Source organism: Chiloscyllium plagiosum, chromosome 38, assembly GCF_004010195.1.
Source record: "Chiloscyllium plagiosum isolate BGI_BamShark_2017 chromosome 38, ASM401019v2, whole genome shotgun sequence".
In the NCBI taxonomy this organism is placed as follows: Eukaryota; Metazoa; Chordata; class Chondrichthyes; order Orectolobiformes; family Hemiscylliidae; genus Chiloscyllium; species Chiloscyllium plagiosum.
This window is the reverse complement of record NC_057747.1, coordinates 29,590,844-29,617,519: the sequence shown is the minus strand read 5'-3', so window position 1 is coordinate 29,617,519 and position 26,676 is coordinate 29,590,844. Positions and strand designations below refer to the sequence as shown.

General features: G+C 41.1%; 1 protein-coding gene across 4 annotated transcripts in view; it reads left to right on the top strand.

The window, feature by feature from the left end:
• The window catches only part of LOC122541951 (wings apart-like protein homolog), a 207,240-nt gene that overhangs the window by 126,808 nt on the left and 53,756 nt on the right, over positions 1–26,676 (top strand). For 3 of the 4 annotated variants that reach the window (XM_043679245.1, XM_043679244.1, XM_043679246.1), the window contains 8 exons: positions 458–598; positions 6,288–6,440; positions 9,000–9,044; positions 9,126–9,262; positions 13,012–13,123; positions 19,339–19,563; positions 24,286–24,397; positions 26,216–26,316. In XM_043679245.1, coding sequence (XP_043535180.1) covers positions 458–598; positions 6,288–6,440; positions 9,000–9,044; positions 9,126–9,262; positions 13,012–13,123; positions 19,339–19,563; positions 24,286–24,397; positions 26,216–26,316 — 1,026 coding nt within the window. The remainder of the gene's footprint in view (positions 1–457; positions 599–6,287; positions 6,441–8,999; positions 9,045–9,125; positions 9,263–13,011; positions 13,124–19,338; positions 19,564–24,285; positions 24,398–26,215; positions 26,317–26,676) is intronic. The other variant, XM_043679247.1, reaches the window with a different exon arrangement.

Genomic DNA, 26,676 nt, shown 5'->3' with positions numbered 1-26,676 from the left:
CTTAATACACTCTAATCCAGCCAACATCCCAGTAAACTTATTTTGCAACCTCCGTACAGTCTCCAAATCTTACCTATTGTGGCAATCAGAATTGCACACAATTCTCTAAATGTGACCTAACTAAAATTTTATACAACTACAACATGACTTGCCAATTTTTACACTCCATGAATGACTGATGAAGGTAAGCATGCTGTACACCTTCTTTACCTCCTCCTGCATTTGCGTTACCATTTCTTGGAGCTATTGCCTTGCACTCAAAATCTTTCTCTGTATCAGTGCTACTAAGGTCCTTGCCATTACCATATACTTTCACCTGACATTCAACCCCTCAAAATGCACAATCTCTTACTTGCCTGGATGAAGCTCTATTTGCCATTGATACAAAGTTTTGCCTGGTTTGATGTACAATTGAAATCCAAAGCCAACTTCCTAATTGTTTGTTGTCTTTGTGCAGTCTCCTACTAAAGCTGTGTACAATGCCAGACACTGGAATCAGCCTGAGCCAGAGGAGCTTCCTCCAACATTGTCGCTATCTCATAATGCGGTGGGGAGTGCCACAAGTAAACAGCCATTGACACAGTCCCAGGCAACACCGGTGAGTAACTTTGTGCCAGTGTCTATCAATGGAGGGTCCAAGTAAGTATATTAATCCAGTAGCTGATATCAGAGCCAAACTTGATCATTACTATCTCAGTGTTGTTCAGTACAGGTACTACAATTAATTGGTGTTGTTAATATCATCCTATAAATAATTAAATTAATTTTTAATTACATCGTCGAGAGTGAGATACTGGAAAAGCACAGCAGGTCAGGCAGCATCCAAGGTGCAGGAGAATTGACACTTCGGGCATAAGCACTTCATCAGGAATGAGGCTTTTAATTACACTGCCTTGGCTGAAGCGTTTTCTTCGTGGCTCCTGTAACTATTAAAAAGCTGTTTCCCAGTGCTTGCAACTTCCTCAATCTCTGAATCTTCAATGCCTATCCCTTCTGAGGGCTAATCTTTCTCCATACATCAAGACCGAGCATCAAGGATCCTGAGCAAAACTGGAATCAGTTGGTATCAAAGGCAAGCTCACTGCTGGTTTGAGTCATACCTGGCACATAATAAGTGGTTGTTGGAGGTCAGTCACCTCAGCTCCAGGGTATCTTTGCAGGCATTCCTCAAGGTAGCATCCTAGATCGAGCCATGCTGTTTGATCAATGACCTTCCCTCCACTGTAAGGTCAGAAGTGGGGGGGTGTTTACTGATTACGGACTCTTCAGATAACTGAAGCAGTCCATGTTCAAATGCAACAAGACATGGACAATATCCAGATTTGGGCTGACAAGTGGCCAAAAACATTTGTGAAACAAAAGGCCTTTCCCCTAGGGTAGGGGAGTCGAAAACTAGAAGGCGTGGGTTTAAGATGAGAAGAGAAAAGATTTTAAGGTCTTGAGGGGCAAAGATTTTAGAGAGGTTGGTGCACATATGGAATGGAGATCTAGATTAGAGAGGTGCTGGAAAAGCGCAGCTGGTCAGGCAGCAACCGGAGGAGCAGGAAAATCGACATTTCGGGAAAAAGCCCTTCATCAGGAATAGACAAAAGCCCTCTATTCCGGATTGAAGGCTTTTGCCCAAAACATTGATTTTCCTGCTCCTCGGATGCTGCCTGACCTGCTATGCTTTTCCAGCACCAATCTAATCTAGACTCTGGTTTCCAGCATCTGCAGTCGTTGTTTTTACCTAGCATATATGGAATGAGCTGCCAGAGGAAATTGTAGAAGTGAGTACAGTCACAACATGTAAAAGGCATTTGGACGGTACATGGACAGGAAAGGTGTAGAGGGATATGTCCAAATGTAGGCAAATGGGGCTAGATAAGTTTTTAGGAATCCTGGCCAGCATGGATAAGTTGAGCCAAAGGGTTTGTTTTCCATGCTGTGTGTTTCTCAAATAAAAACCATCTCCAATAAGAGATAATCTAACCACCACCTCTTGATATTCAATGGTGTTACCATCACTGAATCCCCCACTATCAACATCCTTAGGATTACCATTGACCAGAAACTCAGCTAGGCGTGCCAATTAAACACTAGCTACAAGAGCAAGTCAGAGGTAAGTAACTCATCACCTGACTCCCCAAAGTCAGCCCATCATCTACAAGGCACAAGTCAGGAGTATGGTCAATACTCCCCACTTGCCTGGGTGAGTGTAGCTCCAACAACACTGAAGCAGCCTGACACCATCCAGGACAAAGCAGCTTGTTTGACTGGCACCACATCCACTCCCTCCACACTGATGCTCAGTACTAGCAGAGTGTACTATTTATGAGATGCACTGCAGAAATTCACTAAAGATCCTTAGACAGCACTTTCCGAATCTATGGCCACTTCTATCGTGAAGGTCAAGGCAGCAGGTACAACAGAACACCACCCCCTGCAAGTTGCACCCTGTCCAAACCACTCACCATCCTGACTTGGAAATATATCACTGTTCCTTTATTTTCGCTGGACCAAAATCCTGGAATTCCCTCCATAAGGGCATTGTGGGTCAACCCACAGCATGAGGAATGCAACAATTCACTACCGCCTTCTCAAGGGCAACAGAGACAAATAATAAATTCTAGCTACCCAGCCAGCTGTGCCCATGTCCCATGAATAAATTCAAAAAACCTATTTCTTTTGGCTCATTCTCTCCCATTCTTATCTCAGAAAATTCTCCCTCATTTTTAATCTCTCATTCCCACTTTTTCCATCTATATCAAATTTATCTACCCTCTCTTCTTTTTTCCACCTTTTCTATTGTTTATCCCTCTTTGCCTTAACCCACCTATTCAATCTAATCTTGGCTGATCCAGGGAGGGAATTCTACAATAAAAACAAACTGCTGGAGAAACTCAATAGGGTCTGACAGCATTTGTGGAGAGAGAAGCGGAGTTAACATTTTGAGTACGATATGATTCTAGAGCCGAGTTGCTGCTGACTTGCAAGGCTTTTCCACTTGCTGTTTTTATTTCAGATCTTCTGCATCTGTTTTAATATGAGGGAATTCTATAGCTATGTAAATGGATTTCTCATGTCCTCAACTAAGATCTCTTGTACTCTTGTCCCTCAGTGGCTGGAATATGCAGCTTCTAACTATCCAATTTTTCTAAAGCATTCTATGAATGGATATTTTACTTGACAAAGTCCTAGTAAATGTGTTGTATTCTCTTTTTCCTTCATTTGGTCTTATTTGATTATCCTTATTGCACTCTGAGATTACATATTCTCTAGTCTGTGCGTTGAGGTTTGTTGTTTACACTGGTCCCTTTTGAAATCTGTGCTGGCTACTTCATCCTTTAAAATTTGAGGTGAAAATTGATGTTACTTTTCACAATGTGCCTGCTTCAGTCAACACTTGGTGCTTGAAGTTCTCTTTCAGCTGTCTTGTAAAATAGTTTTTCAGACACAAACCAATTTTAGCCCATCCATGTGTCCCCAGTTACACAGTATCTGATTAACACCTGCTAGTGACCTACTTACAGCTATCTGACAATTGGCTACCATCTGACTTGCATTTATATAACTTAAAATCTAAGCTTAAATTTCAGATTCGTTGTCTACTTAATTGTCACTAGGCAGTCGTTTTGGCTGCTTTTGCTGAAAACCTGTTTGACGTTGTGTGTTAGAGAGAGAATGTTTCTCGACGACTCCTGCTTCCCTTGAGGCAGATTATTTATGAAACCTGTGACCTTGACTCCTACATTCAGTTTAATGCCAGTACTCTTCGTTTGTCACCTACATCTCTCCGTGATCCTCTTCAGCAGTGAGCTGTTACTCTGCACAAATGAACATCGTTCTCTTGGTTTGGTAGAAATTATAAACCAGTGATTGTTTATCCAAATGACTGATTAGACTCTCAGATTTCCACCCCACTATTTCTCCTCCCATGATCATTGATTATTGTTGTGATTGCAGTTGTTTAGACACTGCACAACTGTTCATCATCTCTCAAAAATTAGCTTAATTTGGCCAATATTTTTCTTGTTGCTTCTTGATAATGTACTAAACTTCAGAGCATGTTGCTTAAAGCAAAGAACATGTGACAGTGTGTCTGTAAAGATTTAAGATTGGAAAGAGGGGAAAAGGTTCTTGGTTAATCAGAACTTTGAGGAAAAATTAGATGCAGGCATTATGTATATGGCTGACAAAAGCCATTTTGTCAAAATGCTTTGTTTTGCACTCATCAAAGCATTATATAGCAGGCAGTACACAGTGAAGAACCTCTGGTCAATTTCTCAACTGGGACATGCCACCCTGGTTTAAAATTTAAAGAGAGCCTGACTGTTAACTGTCAATCAACATCAATAGGTGCATTCACCATAGCAGTGCCTCTCCCAGTCAGAATTAACTTGCCAACGAATCAGCACTCTCTTCTCATGCAGTGTAAATGATTTTTTTCCCCCTTGAATTATTATTATCTTCAAAATGTATTGCTGAGTGCATGATAATAAAGCTTTGATAAAATGTCTGTCTTCAGTAATGCCCAAGTTATGCTCCATCCAAAGACTTACCTATGAGGAGAGATTGGACAAATTCAGTCTGTTTTGCTTGAAGGTCAAAGGATGAGGGGCAACCTGATAGAAGTTTACAAACTTATTTGCAGTGTGAATGGAATGAATTTTTGGAGCCTTTTATCCCCAGGATGGAAATGTCAATTGCTAAGAGATATAGATTTAAGGTAAAAGGGGGATAAGTTTAAAGAAGGGGGAAATCGTTTACACAGGGTGATAAGTGCCTGGAATACGCTGTCGGAGGAGGTGGTGGAGCCCGATATAGCAGCATTGTTTCAGAGGGATCATGACAGATGCATGATTATGCAGAAATGGAGGGAAAAGGTGATACCCTCGTCCCTGCAGAACACTGCTGTGCAGAGGGACTGGGTTAATTTATGCATGAATCATAAAAGTTGGGTTGCGGGTGCAACAAGTAATTAAGGCAGCAAATGAAGTATTGTCCTTCATTGCTAGAGGGATGTATGTTACACTGCAGCTCTATAGGGTGCTGGTGAGGCCACACCTGGAGTAGTGTGTACATTCTTGGTCTACTTAATTGAAGATGATGTACTGGCAGTGGAGGGGGTACAGAGGAAGCTCACTGAGTTGATTCCAGAATTGAGAGAGTTAGCTTGTGAGGAGAGTTTGAGTAGACTGGGTACTTATTGGAATTTAGAGGAATGAGGGGGGGACTCTCAGAAACATTATAAAATCATGAAGGGAAGATAAGATAGAAGCAGGGAGATTGTTTCCACTCGAGGGTGAAACTAAAACTAGGGCGCATAGCCTCAAAATAAGGGGGAGGAAGTTTAGGACTGTGTTGAGAAGGAAAGTCCTCTCTCAAAGGGTTGTGAATCTGTGGAATTCCCTGCTGAGTGAAGCAGTTGAGGCTACTTTGTTGAATGTTTTTAGAGAGATGTTTGAAATGTAAGGGAATTAAGGGTGATGGTGAGCTGATGGGTAAGTGGAGCTGAGTCCACAAAAAGATCAGACATGATCTTGTTGAATGGCAGAACAGGTTTAAGGGGCCAGATGGCACACTCCTGCTACTCCTTATGTTATGAAACAGGCCACAGAGGCAAAATGTTTTTAGTTGACAAAGGCATCATGTGTCAGCGCAGTGTTGATGGGCTCAGGTGTCTTGTACCTGTGCTGTACTGTTCTTTGTTCTCTTTGCATTATGAATACTGAAGTGGTTAGACTGTGAAGTTAAGCAACCTTTCTGAAACTTTTTAGCAGTGGAAGAGCTTCCCTTTCATCTCTATTCAAGTTACCTTAATTATAACATGCATGTGATTTTGTTCCTCATAAGCAGGTTAAGATTTTTAAAGTAAAGCAGAAATGATTGAACTAGTCATAGAGTAGGAGTGTTGGTTTGATTTTGAGTTCCCTTCAAAGTATTTTTAAATCGAGATTCTTCCTGCATAAAAGATGACATTTTATGTTTCAATTTCTGCTTAATTATTGGTTAAACTTATTGCAATGATTTCACCAGTCCAACTTGGTTTAACTTAATTTGAGGATTAAACCATCTGACAATTTGGCCACTTCAGTATTAGTAATATATTTCTGTATCCTCTTCAGCATGGCTTGGTTAACTATACTTTCATCTGCATGTCTCATTGACTCTCTGCCCTCCCCTTCTCTTTCCTTACTCCCTTGCCCCCCACCCCCTTCTTTTTTTGAATAAGACACTTACTTGCCAATAATTTAACAATGCTTTTGGTTCATTAGTAAGTCTGTTCTCACTTTGCATTTTTATAGGCCATTGTCACCTTAAAGGAAACCACTCAGAAGGATGAGGGTGTTTTCAAAGCTCCTCCCCCTCCACCCCGTGTGATCAAAACAGTGACAATACCCACCCAGCCATACCAAGACATTGTAACTGCACTGAAATGTAGAAAGGAGGATAAAGAGGTACTGGGCTTTGACTGTCCTCAGTTTAACTTTTTACATGTTAAGGACATTTTGAGAGTTATTAAAGTTTGTGTATTATCTAATTTGATGAGCATGTTAGTTGCTCTCTTATGGAATACTGAAGATGTGTGAAATGGCCAGTATGGCACATAGTGTACATGCTTGTATTTTTTTCGGACTATCCACAACTGTATCCCGTCCTCTGCACTGGTCCGTGGCTGTCAACGTTTCCCCGCCACTCAGTGCTCTTTGGGTAACTCAATGTTTTGTTCCCCCATTTAGCCATCCTTTTCTGCTGTGTGTGAAAGATAAGGTTGGAAGGTAGAAGGCGTTAGGTAGAGCTGCATTCTTTTGTCACAATTGCCCTAGGATCTCTTCCCTAGGGTAAGTGAGAGCTTGCAGACTGGGAAATTGCTGAGTTGCCGAACCTTTTTGAGAATTGCAGAAATGATTCTATCAAAATTATAGGCCAATTAGCCTAACCTCGGTTGTTGGTAAAATTCTAGAATCCATCATTAAGGATGAGGTTTCTAAATCCTTGGAAGAGCAGGGTCGGATTAGAACAAGTCAACATGGATTTAGTAAGGGGAGGTTGTGCCTGACAAACCTGTTGGAATTCTTTGAAGAGGTGACAAGTAGGTTAGACCGGGGAAACCCAGTGGATGTGGTCTACCTAGACTTCCAAAAGGCCTTTGATAAGGTGCCACACGGGAGGCTGCTGAGCAAGGTGAGGGCCCGTAGTGTTCGAGGTGAGCTACTGGTATGGATTGAGGATTGGCTGTCTCACAGAAGGCAGAGGGTTGGGATAAAAGGTTCTTTTTCGGAATAGCAGCCGGTGACAAGCGGTGTCCCGCAGGGTTCAGTGTTGGGGCCGCAGCTGTTCACGTTATATATTAATGATCTGGATGAAGGGACTGGGGGCATTCTAGCGAAGTTTGCTGATGATACAAAGTTAGGTGGACAGGTAGTACTGAGGAAGTTGGGATTCTGCAGAAGGATCTAGACAGTTTGGAGGAGTGGTCCAGGAAATGGTTGATGGAATTCAATGTGAGCAAATGCGAGGTCTTGCACTTTGGAAAAAAGAATACAAGCATGGACTACTTTTTAAACGATGAGAAAATTCATAAAGTCGAAGTACAGAGGGATCTGGGAGTGCTAGTTGAGGATTCTCTAAAGGTAAACATGCAGGTTGAGTCCGTGATTAAGAAAGCGAATGCAATGTTGTCAATTATCTCGAGGGTTGGAATGTAAAAGCACCATTGTACTACTGAGACTTTATAAAGCTCTGGTTAGGCCCCATTTGGAGTACTGTGTCCAGTTTTGGTCCCCACACCTGAGGAAGGGCATACTGGCACTGGAGCGTGTCCAGCGGAGATTCACACGGATGATCCCTGGAATGGTAGGTCTAACATACGAGAAACGGCTGAGGATCCTGGGATTGTATTCATTGGAGTTTAGAAGATTAAGGGGAGATCTAATAGAAACTTACAAGATAATACATGGCTTGGAGAGGGTGGACTCTAGGAAATTGTTTCCGTTAGGCGAGGAGACTAGGAACCGTGGACACAGCCTTAGAATTAGAGGGGGTAAATTCAGAACAGAAATGCGGAGACATTTCTTCAGCCAGAGAGTGGTGGGCCTGTGGAATTCATTGCCGCAGAGTGCAGTTGAGGCCAGGACGCTAAATGCCTTCAAGGCAAAAGTTGATAAATTCTTGATGTCACAAGGAATTAAGGGCTACGGGGAGAATGCGGGTAAGTGGAATTGAATTGCCCATCAACCATAATTGAATGGCGGAGTGGACTCGATGGGCCGAATGGCCTTACTTCCGCTCCTGTGTCTTATGGTCTTAAAGCAAAGAAATCTAATCTTTTTGAGTTTATAGCCCCAAAGGATGCGAACCAGGTATCCTAAACTGAGCTAGTCCTATTTGCCTGCATTTGGCCCCTATCCCCCAGACCTTTCCTATTCATGTGTCTGTCCAAATATCTGTTAAATGTTGTAATTGTACCTGATTCTACCACTTCCTCTGGCAGGTCATTCAATACCCATATCACCTGTATGGAAAATATTTCCCTTGGATCCCTTTTAAATCTTCCCCTCTCACCTTAAACCTATGCCCTGTAGTTTTGGACTCCGCTATTCTGGGAAAAAGACCTTGTCTATTCATCTTATCTGTGCCCCTCATGATTTTATAAACTTCTATAAGGTCCCTGACTCGAGTGCTCCAGGGGGAAAAAAAAGGTCCCAGCCTAGAATTGGACGAAATGATCTGTTTCCATCATGTATAACTGTATATCAAGAAGATTTTGACTTCAAGCAGCTTCCACGTCAACTCTGTTGGCCAGATCCAGCAGTACCACTTAAGGAATGGTATTACAGGATGAGGATACCTACACACAATCTGTGATTCAGTGACACTGAGCACCGAAATACACAGTTCCATGTCATCAGATTAAGTGTCTGGTGTGGCAGCTCATCAGCACCCGCAAGATCTGTAGGTCTGCCTATAAGTAATTAGTATTAACCAGGAAGCATTTGTACTGATCTGCCTTTCAGATTGATTGGACCAAGTACTGTCTTCATTGGGTTGTGATATTTCAGGTTAGTTTCTAACTTTGGTTTTACTATCCAGGTTAACTCTGCTTTCTGCCATTTGTTTAAGGCATGTTATATTTATTTTAGTTGTACACTGTGGTCCAGCACGTGAAGCACTTCAATGATGTGGTAGAATTTGGAGAAAACCAGGAGTTTACGGACGACATTGAGTACCTACTCAGTGGACTAAAGTGTTCCCAGCCTCTCAACACACGCTGCCTTAGGTATGCTTCTGTGAATGGTGTCTTTGTTCAGGGGTGGTTAAAATATCTTCTCTGATCACTTTGTGACATTACAGTCTTGAGCTTCAGTATTGTGGAGATGTGTCCTGAGAGATCCTGGGGCAGCAAAATGGTGCTTTGCGAAGAACAAATGATAGTTTTGAATAATGCAGAAGAAGTGAGCAATTCTGTCAAATACCACCAACTGTCATAATTGTGGCATCTCATTGATGGATTTATCCCTGATTTATCTCTAATTTGGTCTATCTTTTAATCAAGTGATTAAGAACTATTACAGTGCATGAAGCTATTTGTTCTATTATGACTGCACCAACTCTGAGCTTCTCACTTCTGCCATTCATCTGCCTTCTCCTTTAAACCAGAACATTGTTCTTTTTCAAATAATTGTTGACCTCTGTTTTAAAACTTAGAAAAACATAGGAGCTAGGAACAGGAACAGGTCCTTTGAGCCTGCTCCACCATTCTGTTTGATTATGGCTGAACCTCTACTTCAGTACCATTTCTCTCATTGTCCATTTGTCTGTATTCTTTAATGCCTTTAATACCTAAACAAAGATTATCAAATTGAATACATTGTGATTTGGCCTGCAGTGATAGTGAATCCATAGGATTTCCTTATTTCAGTCCTAAATGGCATGTGACCCCCCGGTTCTAAACTTCCCGACCAGGAAAAATGTCCTCCCTGCATCTCGTCTGCCCAGTCTTGTTACCCTGCTCTGTATTTCAAGCAGATCCTCCCTCATTCTTCTAAATTCTATTGAATACAGGCCCAGTTGAGCCAATCTCTTATACAACAGTCCTGCCATGCCTCGTATCAGCTGAGTGAAGCTTTGCTGCGCTCCCTCTATGGCAAGTATATCCTTTCATAAATAGGAATACCAAAACTACACACCGTATTCCCTGTGTTCCAAGACCCTATATAACTTTAATAAGACATCCTTACTTCTGAACTCAAATTCTCTTGCAGTGAAGGCCAGCACACCATTTGCGTTATTTGCTTTCTCCATATGTCTGTTTATTTGCATTGACTGATGTTCAAGGACACCTATATTTCTTTGTGCATCTACAGTTTCCAATGTCTCACCATTTAAATAATACTCTGCCTTTCTGTTTTTCACACAAATATATAACTTTGCATTTACCCACATTATATTGCATCTGCCAAGTGTTTTCCCCGCACACTCAGCATATGTGAATTGTTATTCTCTCTGTTTTCGATCTGTCAAACATTCTCAATCTGTGCCTGTATATTCTCCCAATACTTTAATCTTGCCCACTCATCTCTTATGTGTGATTTTATCAAAAACTTTCTTGAAATCCAAATAGACCATATCTACTGTTTCTCCATTAAATACTGAGTTATATCTTCAAAAAGCCAATAGATTACTAAAGCATGATTTCCCTTTCATAAACTCATGTTGACTTTGCCTAGCCCATCAATGCTTTCAAATGTTATCACATGTTTTAAAGTAGACACTAGCATTTGATTCTATGATTTTCCCACTTCTGATGTTCGGCTAACTAGTCTGTAATTTTGTGTTTATCTCTCCTTTTTAAATAGTAGGTTATATTTGCCACTTTCCTGTTAAGTTCTTTTTATCCTGAGATCCTTACACACTTGATGCATCTACAACACACCAATTTCTGTGAACAGGCAACCAAATTTTATTAAGCACAGTACAATACGAGCTTTGGAGAAACCCTGAACACTCCTCTCCACGTTTGTAACGTGGGTCCAGGGAAGCTCTTCCTGGATGACTTTTAATACAGACCTCGCAAGTCTTACAGGATCATGGCAAAAGCTCTCCCTGAACACAGGAAGCAGTCCGTCCTTTATACAAAATCTTTACATCACAGTTATCGGTGCCCACAAGACAACACCCAGCCACTCCTTCCCAGTCACATGCCACTCAAGATACAATGTCTCTGGAGGTGAGGTGGTCACTACAATGTAATGCAAATCATTCCTTAATGGTCGTTGCAAATCGTTTTTGTAACTATTGGGGAGTAGTCAAATTCCAACTGTAATGTTCTTATTGATTTCTGGATGAATGGCAAGGAAATGACCATGTAAACCTCCCACATGCCAACTATAAAACAAAAACACACCACCCTAACCCGGGGTATTCAATTTCTCGCAGGTCAGCAGAGCAAATTAACTTCAATATCAAATTCCAATCTGTAGGAATTGCTCCAGAGTATATCAAATTTTGAAAAATAAGCACCAACGTGTTCACTATTCAATTTCCTTTTATACTCTGGATGGAGATTAATAGACCCTAATGAAATTGTCAAACTCTAACCCCATTAATTTCTGTAGCACCAGTTTCTTTTGCTAATGCAAGCTTTGTTTCAATTCCTCGCTCTCGCTGATCCTTTGTTCCTTTAAATTTCTGTGAAATTATTTGTCCTCTTTTGTGAAGACAGAACCAAAGTATGTGTTAAATCTTTCTGTTGTTTCTTTGTTCTGTTTATAATTTTCTCCATTTCTGGCTGCAAGGAACCTCAATTTGATTTTACAAACCCTTTTCTCTTCACATATCTACAGAAGGTTTTATAGTCAGTTTCATTTTCTTACAAATTTATTCTCATTCTTGCTGTTTTTTCTGGAAATTTTGTCTGCTCTTTGAATCTCCTAATTTCTTTTGTGAGCCATTGTCTTAAGAAAAGTGAGTTGAAATATTGTATCATACATGTTGTAGTACTTTGTGTTCTTGGCTGAAAGAATGTGCATAATAAAGGACAGAATTAAATGTGAAATAAATACACCATTTAATAAAACAGCTAGAATTGACCATGCTGTATCTAGTGGCTGAACTCGGTTAGTTGGATATCAGCTGAAATCCTGGGACTGCAAAGACTGGTCAATGTCTAACACTAGATGAAGCCCGGGAACTGAGTTCAGAAGTGGAGTCTAGAGAGGAACTCCAGATAAGAGGGCAGGAGACAAAGCGTGGATGGGTATAAAGCAAGAGGAACAGGCTCAGGGATAGAAACAAATCCTCTGGGAGGGGAAGAGGGGCAGTGGGAAACAAGACTGAGGTGGAGCAATGTTGACAACCAGGGTCATAGCAGGGAGGAAGGAGGACTGTGGGCAAGATCTGTGAAACTGGAAGGGAAGTCATATAAAAATGTAATTCACTGAAGAGGAGGTCTATGCTAAATAATGCTTAAGCTGACAGTGTCAAATGGGTATTTAGTCACCATGTTATTAATAAGATTAAAGCAAGATAAAGCTAGGGGAGTTTACGTTCAATAGGGACTTGCGATGTGAAGAGAAAATAATTTTCTAACTCTGCTCACCTGACTAATGCTTCTAGTTTTCAGTTCTCACATATTCCTGATGGTCTCTGGCTCTCTCTCTCAATCCCTTCGATGTAAAAGATCAAAAAAGCCTCCTCCCAGAATGCACCAATTCACTCCATTCCAAAGCATTCTCAATATTTCACACTTAGCTATAAACTGTCCTCCTCATGCTTGCACACCATATCCACTGAGCACAGCTTCGATGAGCAAATCAGTGCTGAAAGTTATTTTCAGTTTCCCACCAGTTATGTGATATGTTCCACATTCATACTAATTAGAATGAGTATATTGTGTTTCTGTACCATCTGCTATCCCTTGTGCTACATATCCAATCTCTGTATTCTGTAAATGTGGTGCTATGTGCTTTGTTCTTTTGAAGGCTTGATTCTTCTCTTTAGCCAGTGTGTTTATCTTTTGTCTTCCAGTATTATTAGCCTGGCCACCAAGTGTGCCATGCCAAGTTTCCGAATGCATCTGAGAGCTCATGGAATGGTAGCCATGGTCTTCAAGACACTGGATGATGCACAGAAGAATCAGGTATAACATTTTGATACTGTAGGAAAGAATTACACAATAGTGGCACTTTAGACCATATTTTTTAATGTAGCAAATCATCTAAGGCATTTAAAATGAATGCTTTGACAATAATTAACCCTGTGCCACATGGGATTTTAGATGGCCAAAAAATTGGTAAAATAGTGTGGGGTAAAAAAGGGAGGAAGATATAGAGAATTTGTTCACTTGCAGCAACAGGGTATGACAGTCAAAGGTGCAGCAAAGTGAGTGAGGATTGTGAAAGAAGCTGAAATCGAGAATTGCAGAGGTCTGGTAGGATTTTAGGGCTGGGTAGATTAGTATGGGAAGTCATGGAGAGTTTTGGAAGATCACAAGAAGTGGAAGCTGAAGTAGACCATTCAGCCCATCCTGCCGATCAGTGGGATCATGACTGATCTGATCATCATCATCTCCATTTCCCTATAACTCCTCATTTCCATAGTGATTAAAAATCCATAAATCTTATACTTAAATATACTTCATGACAACCTCAATAACCCTCTACAGTAAAGACTTCCACAGATTCACGATCTCTGAGAGAAGAAATCCCTCCTCCTCTATGTCATAAATAGGTGATTCCTTACTCAGATTATTTCTTCTGGCCCTAAACACACACTCAAGGTGAAATAACCTCTCTGTATCTGCCCTTTCAAGATTCCTAAGAATCTTGTATGTCTCAATAAGATCACCCCTCATTTTTCTAATCTCCAATAAGTACAGGCCCAATTTATTTAGTGTTCCCTCATAAGACAATCCTTTCATTCTGGTGTAAGCCTAGTAAACCTCCTCTGGACTACTTCCAATGCCTGCATATCATTCAGCTGTGCTATAACTAGTACCTCATATAGTTTTAGCAAAACCTCCCTACATTTATATTTCAGTCCTTTTTGAACAAATACCAACATTTAATTTTCCTTCTGTTACCTTCAAAGCAAACAACTGAAGCTCAAAGTGCTCATTTTGGGCAAGGGGTCAAATGGTTTCAGAGCTTAAGTTTTTCTCAGGGTCTATTTTTTTGAATATTGGGAGCTCCTTTTTCATTCTTACTAACTCATATTTATTAGATGATGCAATCACAAAGTAGCAATATTTTCTGTATGTGTGTTCACATATGGGGTATTTGGACTTGTGCAAAAGCAGGATTGGAATAATTCTGTATCCTCAAATGATCAGTTGTCCATTAAACTTAAAGCTGCAACAAACAAGGAAACATTTATTTCCTAGACTCAACAGTATTTACACTGGCACAAGACCACAAGCAGAAGTTAACAAATCATATTTCAAAATAAAACGAAGAGCTGGAGAAGCTCAGCAGGTTTGGTACTATCAGAGAGAAAGAGTAACAGTTCAACAAGACAAGACAAAGCTTTTCACTGTGCCTCGGTGCATGTGATGCACCTATCTCAACAGTCACTGCATCAGAGGTCAGATCAGTCGTCTTTCATGTGAATCCAGGAAAAGCGATGGTGCTAAACTAAGTACCAGGCCATGCACTCGGAACATCCTCCGATCAACTGGCAGAGGTCTTCTTGAACATCTTCAACCTCTCCCTGCAGCAGGCCACTGTCCCTGCCTGTTTCAAGAGGCCAACATCATCCCTGTGCCTAAGAAGGCTCATGCAGCATGTCTTAGGGTCACTGTGCGGTAGTCATTAAGTTCGGTGGTCATGAAGTGCTTTGAAAGGCTGGTCATGGCATTAATCAAGCCCAGCCTCCCCACTACTCTTGACCCACTCCAATTTGCCTATCGGACCAACAGATCCATGTCAGATGCCATATTGCTTGGTGTTCACCCCCCACCCCCAGAACATCTTGACACCAAGAACAGCTACATAAGAATCCTACCCATTGACTACAGTTCAGCCTTCAACACTATTGTCCCCTCGAGACTGATTACTAAACTTAGTGATCTTGGACTAAGCCCCACTCTCTGCAACTGGATCCTCAGTTTCCTGACCCACAGGCCACAAACAGTAAAGACTGGAGACAATATTTCATCCTCACTAACACTCAACACTGGAGCCCCCAGAGGTCCGTACTCAGCCCCCTAGTGTACTCACTGTATACCCATGACTGCGTCGTCAAATAGCAGACTAATGCCATTAACAAGTTTACTGATAACACCACCATAGTTGGTCAAATCTCAGGTGGTGATGAAACAGACTACAGACGGGAGGTGGAAGACCTGGGAAAATGGTGCACTGAGAACAGCCTAGCTCTCAATTCTAGCAAAACCAAGGAACTCATTATTGACTTTTGGCAGGATGTTACTCATGCCCCCCTGCACATTAACAAAACAGAGGTGGAGCAAGTGGTGAGTGTCAAGCTCCTGGGAGCGGTCATCCACAACAAGCTTTCTTGGACTCTGCATGTGGACACACTGGTTACAAAGGCTCAACAGCATCTCTTCTTCCTCAGGCAGCTGAGGAAATTTGGCATGACGGCGAATACCCTTGCCAACTTTTATCGGTGCACCATCGAGAGCATTCCGTCTGGATGTATCACTACCTGGTATAGCAACTGTACCATTCGAGGTCAGAGGCGGTTACAGAGAGTGGTAAACTTGGCCTGGACAATCTCAAAGGCCAACCTCCCATCTATAGAAGTCATCTACCAGGCCCGCTGTCAAGGAAAGGCAGGCAGCATTCTGAAAGATCCATCCCACTCTGGCAATGTTTTTCTACAACCTCTATCAACAGGGAGAAGGTTCAGAAGCCTGAACACAGGCACCAGCCAGTTTTGCAACAGTTTCTACCCTACTGTTGTTAGAATACTGAATGGACTCTCAAACTCTTAACATTCGTCTCTACCTGTGTTTTGGTTTTGATGCTATTTCCCTATTATTTATTATCTATGCTACTTAACTCTGTGACCTGCCTGTATTGCTCACAAGACAAAGCTGTGCCTCTGTACACGTGACAATAAATTTAATTCAATTCAGTTCAAGTCTGATATGATTTCCAAAAGCAAAAGAAATTTGCTTTTGATGTTCTGAATAACTAATGTGCACTTCTACAAACAAAAGGTCAGCACCTTAAATGCACTTTCATAGACTGATAAGGTCAAGCTCAAGTGTTTCTGGAGCACATGCTCAAAGCTAGGATAGTTTTTAAACAAGCAGTTCAAATGTTATTTAGTGCATCTCATGGTTGAACTTAATAATGAACAGCATCCCATCCTATTCCCATGGCCAGTCTACCTCACTTGTACATCTTTGGACTGTGGGAGGAAACCCACACAGATATGAAGAGCATGCAAATTTTTCACAGACATTCCCACTACCTCAATCATGGGGTAAGGTCAAAACAAAAGGGTAACTAGGGTAAATAGACAGTCTTTTCCCTGGAGTGGGGGAGTCCAGAACTAGAGGTCATAGGTTTAGGGTGAGAGGGGAAAGATTTAAAGGGGTGCTGAAGGGCACCTTTTTCACACAGGGTGGTGTGTGTATGGAATGAGCTGTCAGAGGAAGTGGTGGAGGCTGGCACAATTTCAACATTTAAAAGGCATTTGGATGAGTGTATGAATAGCAAGGGTTTGGAGGGACATGCCAAGTGCTGGCAAACAGAACTAGATTGGGTTGGGATATCTGTTTGGCATGGACGGGTTGGACCGAAAGGTCTGTTTCTGTGAACCTCTGTGAAACTGAGGTTCTCAAAACGTAGCAACTCAAAATTGGTACACAAAAACATTACTGTTTTGTTTTACAAGTATTCTGTCTCCCTTGCTGCCGCCGCCGCCTCCCCTCACTTCTCCTGAGGCCTCTTTTTCCAGTAGCCGCCTCAGCCCTTGACTAAAGGTGGTTTCCAGCTTCTTGGTCTGCCCCCAATCCCTACCATCGGGTCAGATCTAGACTAAAATCTAGCTTGTTAAGACATGGTTTAATGAGGTGATATGTCATGAAAACATGAGCAAGCAATACTGCAGATACAGATGCTTATTTCACAAAATAATATCAACATGAAATAGAATAAAGCCAAATTATTTTCACAGAGTGCAAGTTTAGAGATTTTGAAGCCCACAGTAAATGTAATCCCACTTAGGCCAAAGCATCCTCGTACACTACTCACTCCAGAGAAGAATTCAAAACAATTTCTAACAGAAACCTTGATGCACGATTGTTTGCCTTACTTGGTCTCCTAATGTGTATACACACAGCCATTTCATAGAGTCATACAGTATGGAAACAAACCCTTCAGTTCAACTTGTCCGTGCTGACCAGACATCTCAGGCCCATGTCCCTCTAAACCAATTCCATTCATATACCCTTTCAGGTGCCTTTTTAAATGTTGTAATTGTATCCACCTCCACCATCACCTCTCGTGGCTCATTCCATATGCACACCATCCTCTGTGTGAAAAAATTACCCCTCTGATCCTTTTTTTAAATCTTTTCCCTCACATTAAATTTATCTCCCACCCTAGGAGAAAGACCTTTGCTTTTCACCCATCCGTGACCCTCATGATTTTATTAACCTTTTTAAGGTCACCCCTCAGCCTCTGACACTCCAGGAAAAAAGTTCCAGCCTATTCAGCCTCTCCCTACAACTCAAACCCTCCAGTCCTAGCAACATCCTTGTAAACTTTTTCTGAACTCCCTCAAGTTTAATAAAATTCTTCCCATATAAGGTGACCAGAATTGAACTTCCATATAACTTTTTAAAAAGTCACATGACTGCAGAAGTATTTACAAGTTAATCATTTAGACATACAAAACAGCTACGTTATCTCTAATTCAGATTTTGAAAATACAAACTTAAATGATTAAAAATGTCTGTAAACCCCACACCCTATGTCTCTCGCTCACTGCCAGCATCTACTTGCCCAATCAACAGTCAGCCTGTCAGCACAGGAGTGAACCAACCTGTGATTAGAAAAGCAGCATTTCACCTGTTTTCTGTATTCTGTTTGCAAGAATGTTTTTTTCTCATTGGCCACTCCAGTGCATACCTTTTTCCAGTTGCTGTGGCATTTTCAGGAACCATTTCCACTGGTTCCATGGATTTTGAGCTAAATACTGGCTTGGTAGCTAGTTGAGGTCATCAAGCTGAAACTGGTGGGTATACAGGACTTAGGGAGACTTGGGAATTAGGACACTGGAGATTCATGTGCAAAATGGTGAAAAGAGAAAAAGTTGATCGAAGAGCATCCTGAATTTCATCGGAACAGAATGATATTGTTCATCCTCTCGAGTCTGTTCTGTTGTTCATTCGGATCATTATTGATATGCATTGTGACTCCTTTGACCTACCATAATAATATAACCCGAAACTCTATTGTACGCAGTCTATAAAACTTCAAAAGACTCCCCACATCTAAGTCTATTGGTGATTTGTACCAGATTTGAATTTCCTTTATCTGATTTGATTTTGCTCTTTTCAAGTCAGTTTGGTCTGGACTCTTCCATTAATACTGGAGGGATTATCTTTGTCTATCCCATTAAATTGTTTCATCTGAAACAAATCAATTTGGTGTTATCCTCCCTCTTCGATATCAAGGAAAGCTGCCTACTCTGTGCAAACTGCCTTGTTATCTAACCCTTTTAATCCCACCAAATCCTGGTGAATTTGCAGTGCAACTGTTCCCCTGCCTCTTTTGTTTAGTGTAATGCCAGAACTGATACTTTGGTGTCTGGCCAAGCTTCTTTATCAATGTACTGTAATTGCCTCCTTTTATATACCATCTGCTTGAGATAAGGCCTGACATTTCATTAGTCTTTTGAATTTTTTTGTGCCGTTTTAATTGTCTACTTGGATGTCCAAATCTGTTTCTGCTTCCTTGTCACTTACAAAATATTTCAGTTTGTCTGCTTGGATCCAAAGTAGGTGATCTTGACTTTGGTCACATTGCACTCCATGTCTCATCTTTTTGCCCATTTAGTTAATCTCACAGTGCACCTTTGCTATAACCTCATCTCAGCTTCACAGTTTACTGTTGATTATAGACACGATTCCTCTTCATCTCTGAACCAGTGCCCTCCACCTCCCCTGGCTTTGGCAGTTTATAGGTTGTGATAAGCCTCTTGTTCTTTCAGGATTAGTCCTATTTCAAAATCTGAAGTTCAACAGCATAGGAAGGCTAAGTGGCATGGCATGCTTGGGTCACTCACATGGATCCCTTTCCTGACCACCCACTGTCTCTGTGTGTGCTGCAGCTCCTCTATTCATTGTTTCCTTCCTAACCTTTGCTTTTTTTTTGTCAGAATTTAGCTCTTTGCACAGCAGCACTAATGTACATCCTGAGCCGAGACCGATTGAACATGGATCTGGATCGAGCTAGTCTGGACTTGATGATCCGTCTTCTGGAGATGGACCAGGACCCTTGTTCACGACAACTGAATGAGAAGGAAATGAAAAAGATCAAAGAGAAAATTCGCAAGCTGTGTGAAACTGTCCACAACAGGCATCTAGATCTGGAGAACATTACGGTAAGAACAACTGTACTTAAGGAACATTTTAATCACAACTTCAGAGATGCTCCAGAAAGCTGTGATTAGTTCCAAACAGGGAAATGTGATTCTCATCTTGCACAACCTGTTCGAGCTTTGTAGTACCTACTCTCTTAGGTTGACCAACACCAGGTGATTGCTCATTATCCCAACCTGGCTTAGTTGAAATATGGCAAGATGTAACTCTGAAAGTATAAAGATCTATCTCATCCTAAGTTATTCATACATTTGGGTTCCTTTGGAGCTTTGTCTGAATTCTGATGAAACCATTAAAACAAAACACAATAAACCAACAGAGGGTAATAAATGCATCTTCCATTGCATTTATCCAACCTGTTCGAGATATTGAAGTGTTTTTGCATGCAGTTAGAATTTTTGTGAATGCAGCAACCTTGATGTATGTGGCAAGCGTCCAGAGAACTGCAGTGATTTAAAAAGGCAGCTCTCTACTATCTTCCCTAGGACAGCTCGGGATGGGTAATCGGCAAAGCCCACATCCCATAAATGAATTTTACAGTAATTACCCTGGCAATATGTTCCATTTTAATGGTGAAACGTTTACTATGCTTCACTACCTCTTTTGAGTGATTCATAGTGTTACTTTGAAAGATCAATTACTAAAAAGTCTGAAAGCGTTAGATAATCTGTTGATATACCTGCCCACAATGCTGAACATGAGTGACTGCTCTGTAACTCAGTGTTGAAGTTTCCACGCTGTCAGACTGTTTGAAATATATACAATATTACATTCAAGAATGAATAGATCATGTGAAGATATACCCTCTTTAAACTCCAATCACTTCAAAGCTGTCTTCCAGATGTTACCGTGTTTTCCTCATTCAGCTTGCATGTTAAGCCGTAAACCTGTTGAAATAAAGAGCAGTTCTTCTTCTACTTAGGATCTCTATCAATGCATCTTCAATGCAGCCAGGCACCATGTTCAACTGATTTTCAGAGTAAGACTCCAAAGTTTCAGAGTATGCTAATATACGACCATTCTTGGTCAAAACAAGTTCAGAAATACACAATTTGATGACTAAAGCCTATGTATAGTTACCAATTCATTACATAACTCAAAGAATAAGATGCTGAAAATCTTTTGGACTCTGTTTTGAATATCTGTTTCGAGTGTCTGTTTATGTTATAGTAACACCTGGTCCTCAAGTCATAAAGAGTAAACACTTACTGAAGTTTGGCTTGTTAACCCTAGTGGTTGATCAGTTACTGTACAGCCTGTCTAGATAAAGGACTGCCTTCATTGTATTTAGGATAAAACTAGAACTGCAGACGTTGGAGAGGCAGAGTCGAAAAGCATGGCACTGCAAAAAGCACAAGGTCAGGTCGCACCTGAGGAGCAGGAGAGTCAACATTTTAGACATAAAATTAGGTATGAAATGTTGACTCTCCTGCTGTTCTGGTGCTGCCTGACCTGTGTTTTTTTTTCCCAGTGCCACACTTTTCAACTCTTCACGATTCGCCCAACCTGTTGTGAAGGTGCTGTTTGACTAGGATGGACAAGGTCAGAAGTCACATGGCACCAGCTTGTAGTCCAACAGATTTATTTGAAATCCCAAGCTTTCGGAAACCTCCTTTGTTAAGTGAAGGGAAGCACGCAGGCACAGAACTTATAATCAGAGAGATCAAAAGATCGTACAAATGGTGTGAGTGGAGTGTCAACAGGCTCAATAACAAGTCTCTGCAGGTGGTCAAAAATGTTAGATGGTGTGAGTAAGGTGTCAACAGCTGAATAACAAGTGAAGGGGTGACCTGTGATCTAATTAATTGAGGCAGAGAGATAATTACAAAAAATTAAAAATAAGATGGTGCTGAAGACAAACCAAATGGCTGGAATAACAAGTTAAGTATAAGAGCTGCATGCTGAGAGTCTAACCAAAGAAACACTTAATCCAAAATTGTATGAACTAATTAAGGTAGAGAGATTCTAACAAGTTATCAAGGTGATAGTGTCAAAACAGGATAGTAAGGAAGATTTTACAAATACAGAACAGTATGGTGGAGTTACATGTAGCGTGACATGAAAGCAAGTTTGCTGTTGAGGCCATCTACATGGGTGCAGAACTTGGCTGTTAGTTTCTGCTCGTGATTCTGCGTAGTTGTGCATCTCAAAGGCCAACTTGAAGGACACTTACCCGAGGATTGGATACTGAATGTCCTTGACCACTGACATGTTCCCTGACTGGGAGGGAACATCCCTGTCTAGCGATTGTTGAGTGGTGTCTATTCATTAGTTGAAGTAGCGTCCGCATGGTTTCACCAATATGTCATGCTTCAGGGCATCCTTGCCTGCAGCATTTGAGGTAGATAATATTGGCCGAGTTACACGAGTATCTGCCATGTAGGTGATGGGTTGTGTTCCCACGTGTGATGGTCAATGATCTGACAGTTTGATCACTTGCAAGGACTTGTTATTCGGTCTGTTGATGGGTCTGCTCACACCATTTGCATGATCTTTTGATCTCTCTGCCGATACATTCCATGCCTGTGTGCGCTTCTCTTCACTTTACCTGACCAAGGAGCAGTGCTCTGAAAGCTTGTGATTTTAAATGAGCCTGTGGGACTATAACCTGGCATCATCTGACTTCTGACCTTCTTTACCCAACCTGTCAGAGATTAACACAGCACGACTTATATGCACAGCAAGTTCCTGGGTACTTAATTCCTTTCGTCATACATTGAGCTATTTCTGGTTTGAAATGAAGCCAAGTCGTTTCAGTTTTTTAAAAACCATTTTGGAGGGGGCCTACAGTGCGTAAGGTTGCTGTAGCCCTCATTATCTGTGAATCTATTTCATAGCTGACATATTATTAAACATGGTTTTTGTTTGAAATTATAGTCATTATACTGTGCAATATGAAAGATATGGGAGTGTTCCTTCTCACTTTCTGCAAGCTGCTTACTGGGGAGCAATATTTGCAATTTCATGCATATCCACCAACAATTCGGAACTTTATAACAGTGAAGATACTGTTGCATTGGTCCTGCCACCTGGTGGTTGCTGTGGTACTGCAATTTCTCTGCCATATGGGTTGAGGCCTAGTTTCAGTATGGAATGTGGATTAGACCTAATCTTGCTTTAGCATATGATTTATTGTTAACAGAGTTTCACTGATATGTTGTTTCATTACAAAAATAATGAGTGTTTGCTAAGAAAGGTTGATCGAGATAAAGGTTGATTTTTCTTGTCAGTGTGGGTAGATTGTTATAATGAACATTTGAGTGAGAGTTTTCAGGACAGTTGCTTAAATGCAACATTCAGACTGATATGGATTGTCAGAGATGCCACCATTAAGCATAATACTTGGGTAAATGTTCTAAGTTTTCTGTATGTCCAAAAACATTAAACTGGAGGGAACAGAGAATTCATTAGATTAGAAGTGAGGGAAAAACTTAGACAATAGGCCCAATCGAATTTGAAAGGAAAAAGTAATATTTGTGTTTAAAACATGCCCAACTAATAGCATTTTCACTCTACACCAGTCTCCTTTTAACCTGTAAATTTGGGCATGGATTTATACCTCATGTCATTTGGCACATTGTATCTGTGCCAGTCAACAAAGATCTGGCTACATTAATCCCATTAATCCAGATTTGGGCTAATGACCCTGGGGGAAATGGCAATGCAAATTAATATCTGAATACTATGCAAGTATTAAGAGATTTTGACCCCCCTTACAAAGCAGTTATTTGACTCTCACTACCGTATAAATTAAAATATTTCTCCTCAACTCCCCTCTTGGCCTTCAGTCTCTTAACTTAAACCTACTCCCCAGGATATTGACCCCTTTACTAATGAAAGTGCTGACAGATGCCTTCCTGTCCACCCTATCTGTGCCCCTCATGATCTTATGCACTTCTAATTAGATATCCTTACAATCTTTAATGTTCCAAGGAAAACAAGCCCAGCCTTTCCAACCTTCCCTCAAAACTCAGATCCTCCAGCCCATACAATATCTTGAGACCCTCTGTACTCTCTATTGCAATCACATCCCTCCTGTCTTGTGGTGACCACAACTTCTCACACCTGTGTCTTAACCAGCATTTTATACAGTTCTATCATAATCACCTTGTTCTTGCATGTTGTGCCTTTCCTATTAAAAGCAATTATCCTGTATTCCTCTTTAACCTCCTTGTTAAGATGCTCTGCTACTTTCAGGGATCTGTAGATATGCAGACCAAGGTCCCTCTGATCTTCAGTATGTTCCAGGTTCATGCAGTGTAACCCCTTGCACTTGGGGAGGGTTAACGAGACATTACCCCACACAGCTGAGTTTCAATTGGATTGGCCACTGCTCTGCCCACCTAACCAATCTACTGATATCCTCTTGCAGTTTTGAACAGGAAATCAGGGCCACACTAACCACGGTCTAGCAATAAGAAGTGGGCCTACAAGATGACAGTGAGGAAAGAATCAAACCCACTTTGGTCCTAAGATGTTGGCTAATGTAGCCTGTAATCTGTTTTATGATCTCAAAACAAAAATGATGATAGCTCTGAGAACTTAGGCGGAATTGGATTTTCAAGGGAAGGGAGTGTATTGTTTGTTGTGGAATGGCTGTGGATTACGACAGCTACGGTTAAATGGGATTTGATCCTTTTTAAAGTTGTGTAATTTGGTTTGTCCCTTTTTGCAATACGATTTTCAGAGCTATGCCTTTAGATGTATTTTTCTCTTTTGGACAGACTGGACATTTGGCCATGGAGACTCTGCTTTCACTCACATCCAAACGTGCAGGAGATTGGTTTAAGGAGGAACTCCGGCTCCTGGGAGGATTGGATCACATTGTTGATAAAGGTATGAGAGCGGCTGGAATGCTTGCTCTTTGTTTTAGATAGAGTGACCACTAACAAGAATTTCTGTTTGTAAAGAGTCTTTAATACAATAAAATATCTCAAGACACTTTCTAAGACCATTTTTAAACACACAATGATACCAGTTGTATGATGCCAGTTGTACAAGGGAATTTTTTTTTCTTGTTCATTCATGGAATGTGGATGTCACTGGTTGGGCCAGCATTTATCACCTATCTCTAGTTGCCATTGAGATGGTGGTGAGCTGCCTTTGTGAACTGCTGGTCATTTGGTGTAGATATGCCCACAATGTTGTTAGGGAGAGAATTCTAGGAATTTGACCCACTGACACTGAAGAAACAGTGATATATTTACAAGTCAGGATGGTCAGTGGCTTGAAGAAGATCTTGTTCCCATGTATTTATGCTCAACCTTCCGGATGGTATGGTTGTGGGTTTTCAAGAGCTTTGATGAATTTCTGCAGTGCATCTTTTCGGTGTTACGCACTACTATTACTGAGCATTGATGCTGGGGGTGTTAAGTTTTGTGTATGTGGTGCCAATTGAATGGACTGTTTTGTCCTGAATGATATCCAACTTCTAACCTTAGTGATTGGAAAAAGTTCTATGGGACAAACGGTAATCTCCACTGAGGTAAATATTGATCAAAGGTGGTTAGCAGGAGATGATCGCATATGACTGGTTTCATTGAGTTTTGCAAGGAGGTAGTTAGGTGTCGATGAGGCTAGTGTAGTTGATATAATCTGCATGGACTTCAGCAAGGCTTTTGACAAGGTCTCACCTGGAAAACTAGTCACAAAGGTAAGAACCCATTGGATTCTAGTCACAAAGGTAAGAACCCATTGGATTCAGGGCATTTTGGCAAAGGCACCCAAAATTGGCTTATTGGCAAGAAATAGAGGGTGGTGATTGACAGTTATCTTTGTGACTGGAAGACTCTGTTCAGTGGTATATCACAGAGTTCTTTGCTGTGTCCTTTACTGTTTGTGGGAATTTTAATAATGTAGACTTGAATGTAGGAGGTTTGTTCAGTAAGTTCATGCTTGATGCAAGATTGCTGGTGTAGTAAATAGTCAGGAGATGAGATTTGGATTACATGGCTGCACAGATGGATTGAACAGTAGCAAATGGAATTTAATCTGTAAAGTGAGAGGTTATGCATCTTGGGAGGACGAACAAAACGGTATATATTAAATGGTCTACCACATCTTAGGATGTGCAGTGGATCAGAGTGACCTTGGTGTGCATGTCCATTGATCCCTGAAAAAGCAGTAGGGGCAAACTGGTTAAATACTTCAGGCATATCGGGTACTTACCTTTAGTCGAGGAATTGAATGTAAGAGTAGGGAAGTTACAAAGGAGCTATTTAAGACATTGGTTTGGCCACGTGCAGAGTGCTGTGGAGTTCTGGTCACCACATTATAGAAAGGATGTGACTGCACTGGAGATTGACTTGAATGTTGCCTGGGCTGACATGGTTCAGTGAAATTGTGGAAAAAAACATTCAATTTTAGTGACAACAGAGCAGCTGTAATAAGTTGAATAAAGTCAATGTAGTTCTAAACATTTAGGAAATGTAAGTTAGGTGCATCATAATATTAAGACTATTTAAAACAAGAAAAATATTGATGCCTGTGCTTTTAAGCCTTGGCTTGCTGCGTGTGTCTGTTGTGATTGTTTTGGACTCTGGCACCAGGATTTTGTTATGAGATTTGTCTCCCTTGTGCTATGACCTAAAAGTACTTGATTCAAGAGAAGGTGAAACCCACCTAACCTACTTCAATTTCTTTCTGCATCAACAGTAAAAGAATGCGTGGAGCAGTTGGGTGAGGAGGATGAAGAGCAGGACAAATTGGTTGCATCACTATGGGGTGCTGAACGTTGTTTACGTGTGTTGGAGAGTGTAAGTATTACACAGGTCAACAGTGCCAGATGTCAATTTGACTTTTGGAAAGGGCCAGAGAGTTTCTAAGGAAAGCCTGATGGATGTGAATGCAAAAGAGGTAGAGAATTCACCTGAGAACTGTCTCTCGTTGGCAGTCGCATGGCAGCACAAAATTATGCCTCATCTATAATGGACCCTGTCTAGGGCTTATGTGCTGCTTTCAGATATCACAGGATGCTAGCAACGTAAAGCTACTTCTGAGCTTCCTGAAATGTCATTCAGATATCATGCCCCAAATACTGCTCTGTTTACTGAGTGGAGTAAGCAGCTTTACTGTATTACAGATCTAAGTACAATCTTCTCACTCCAGGTGAGGCA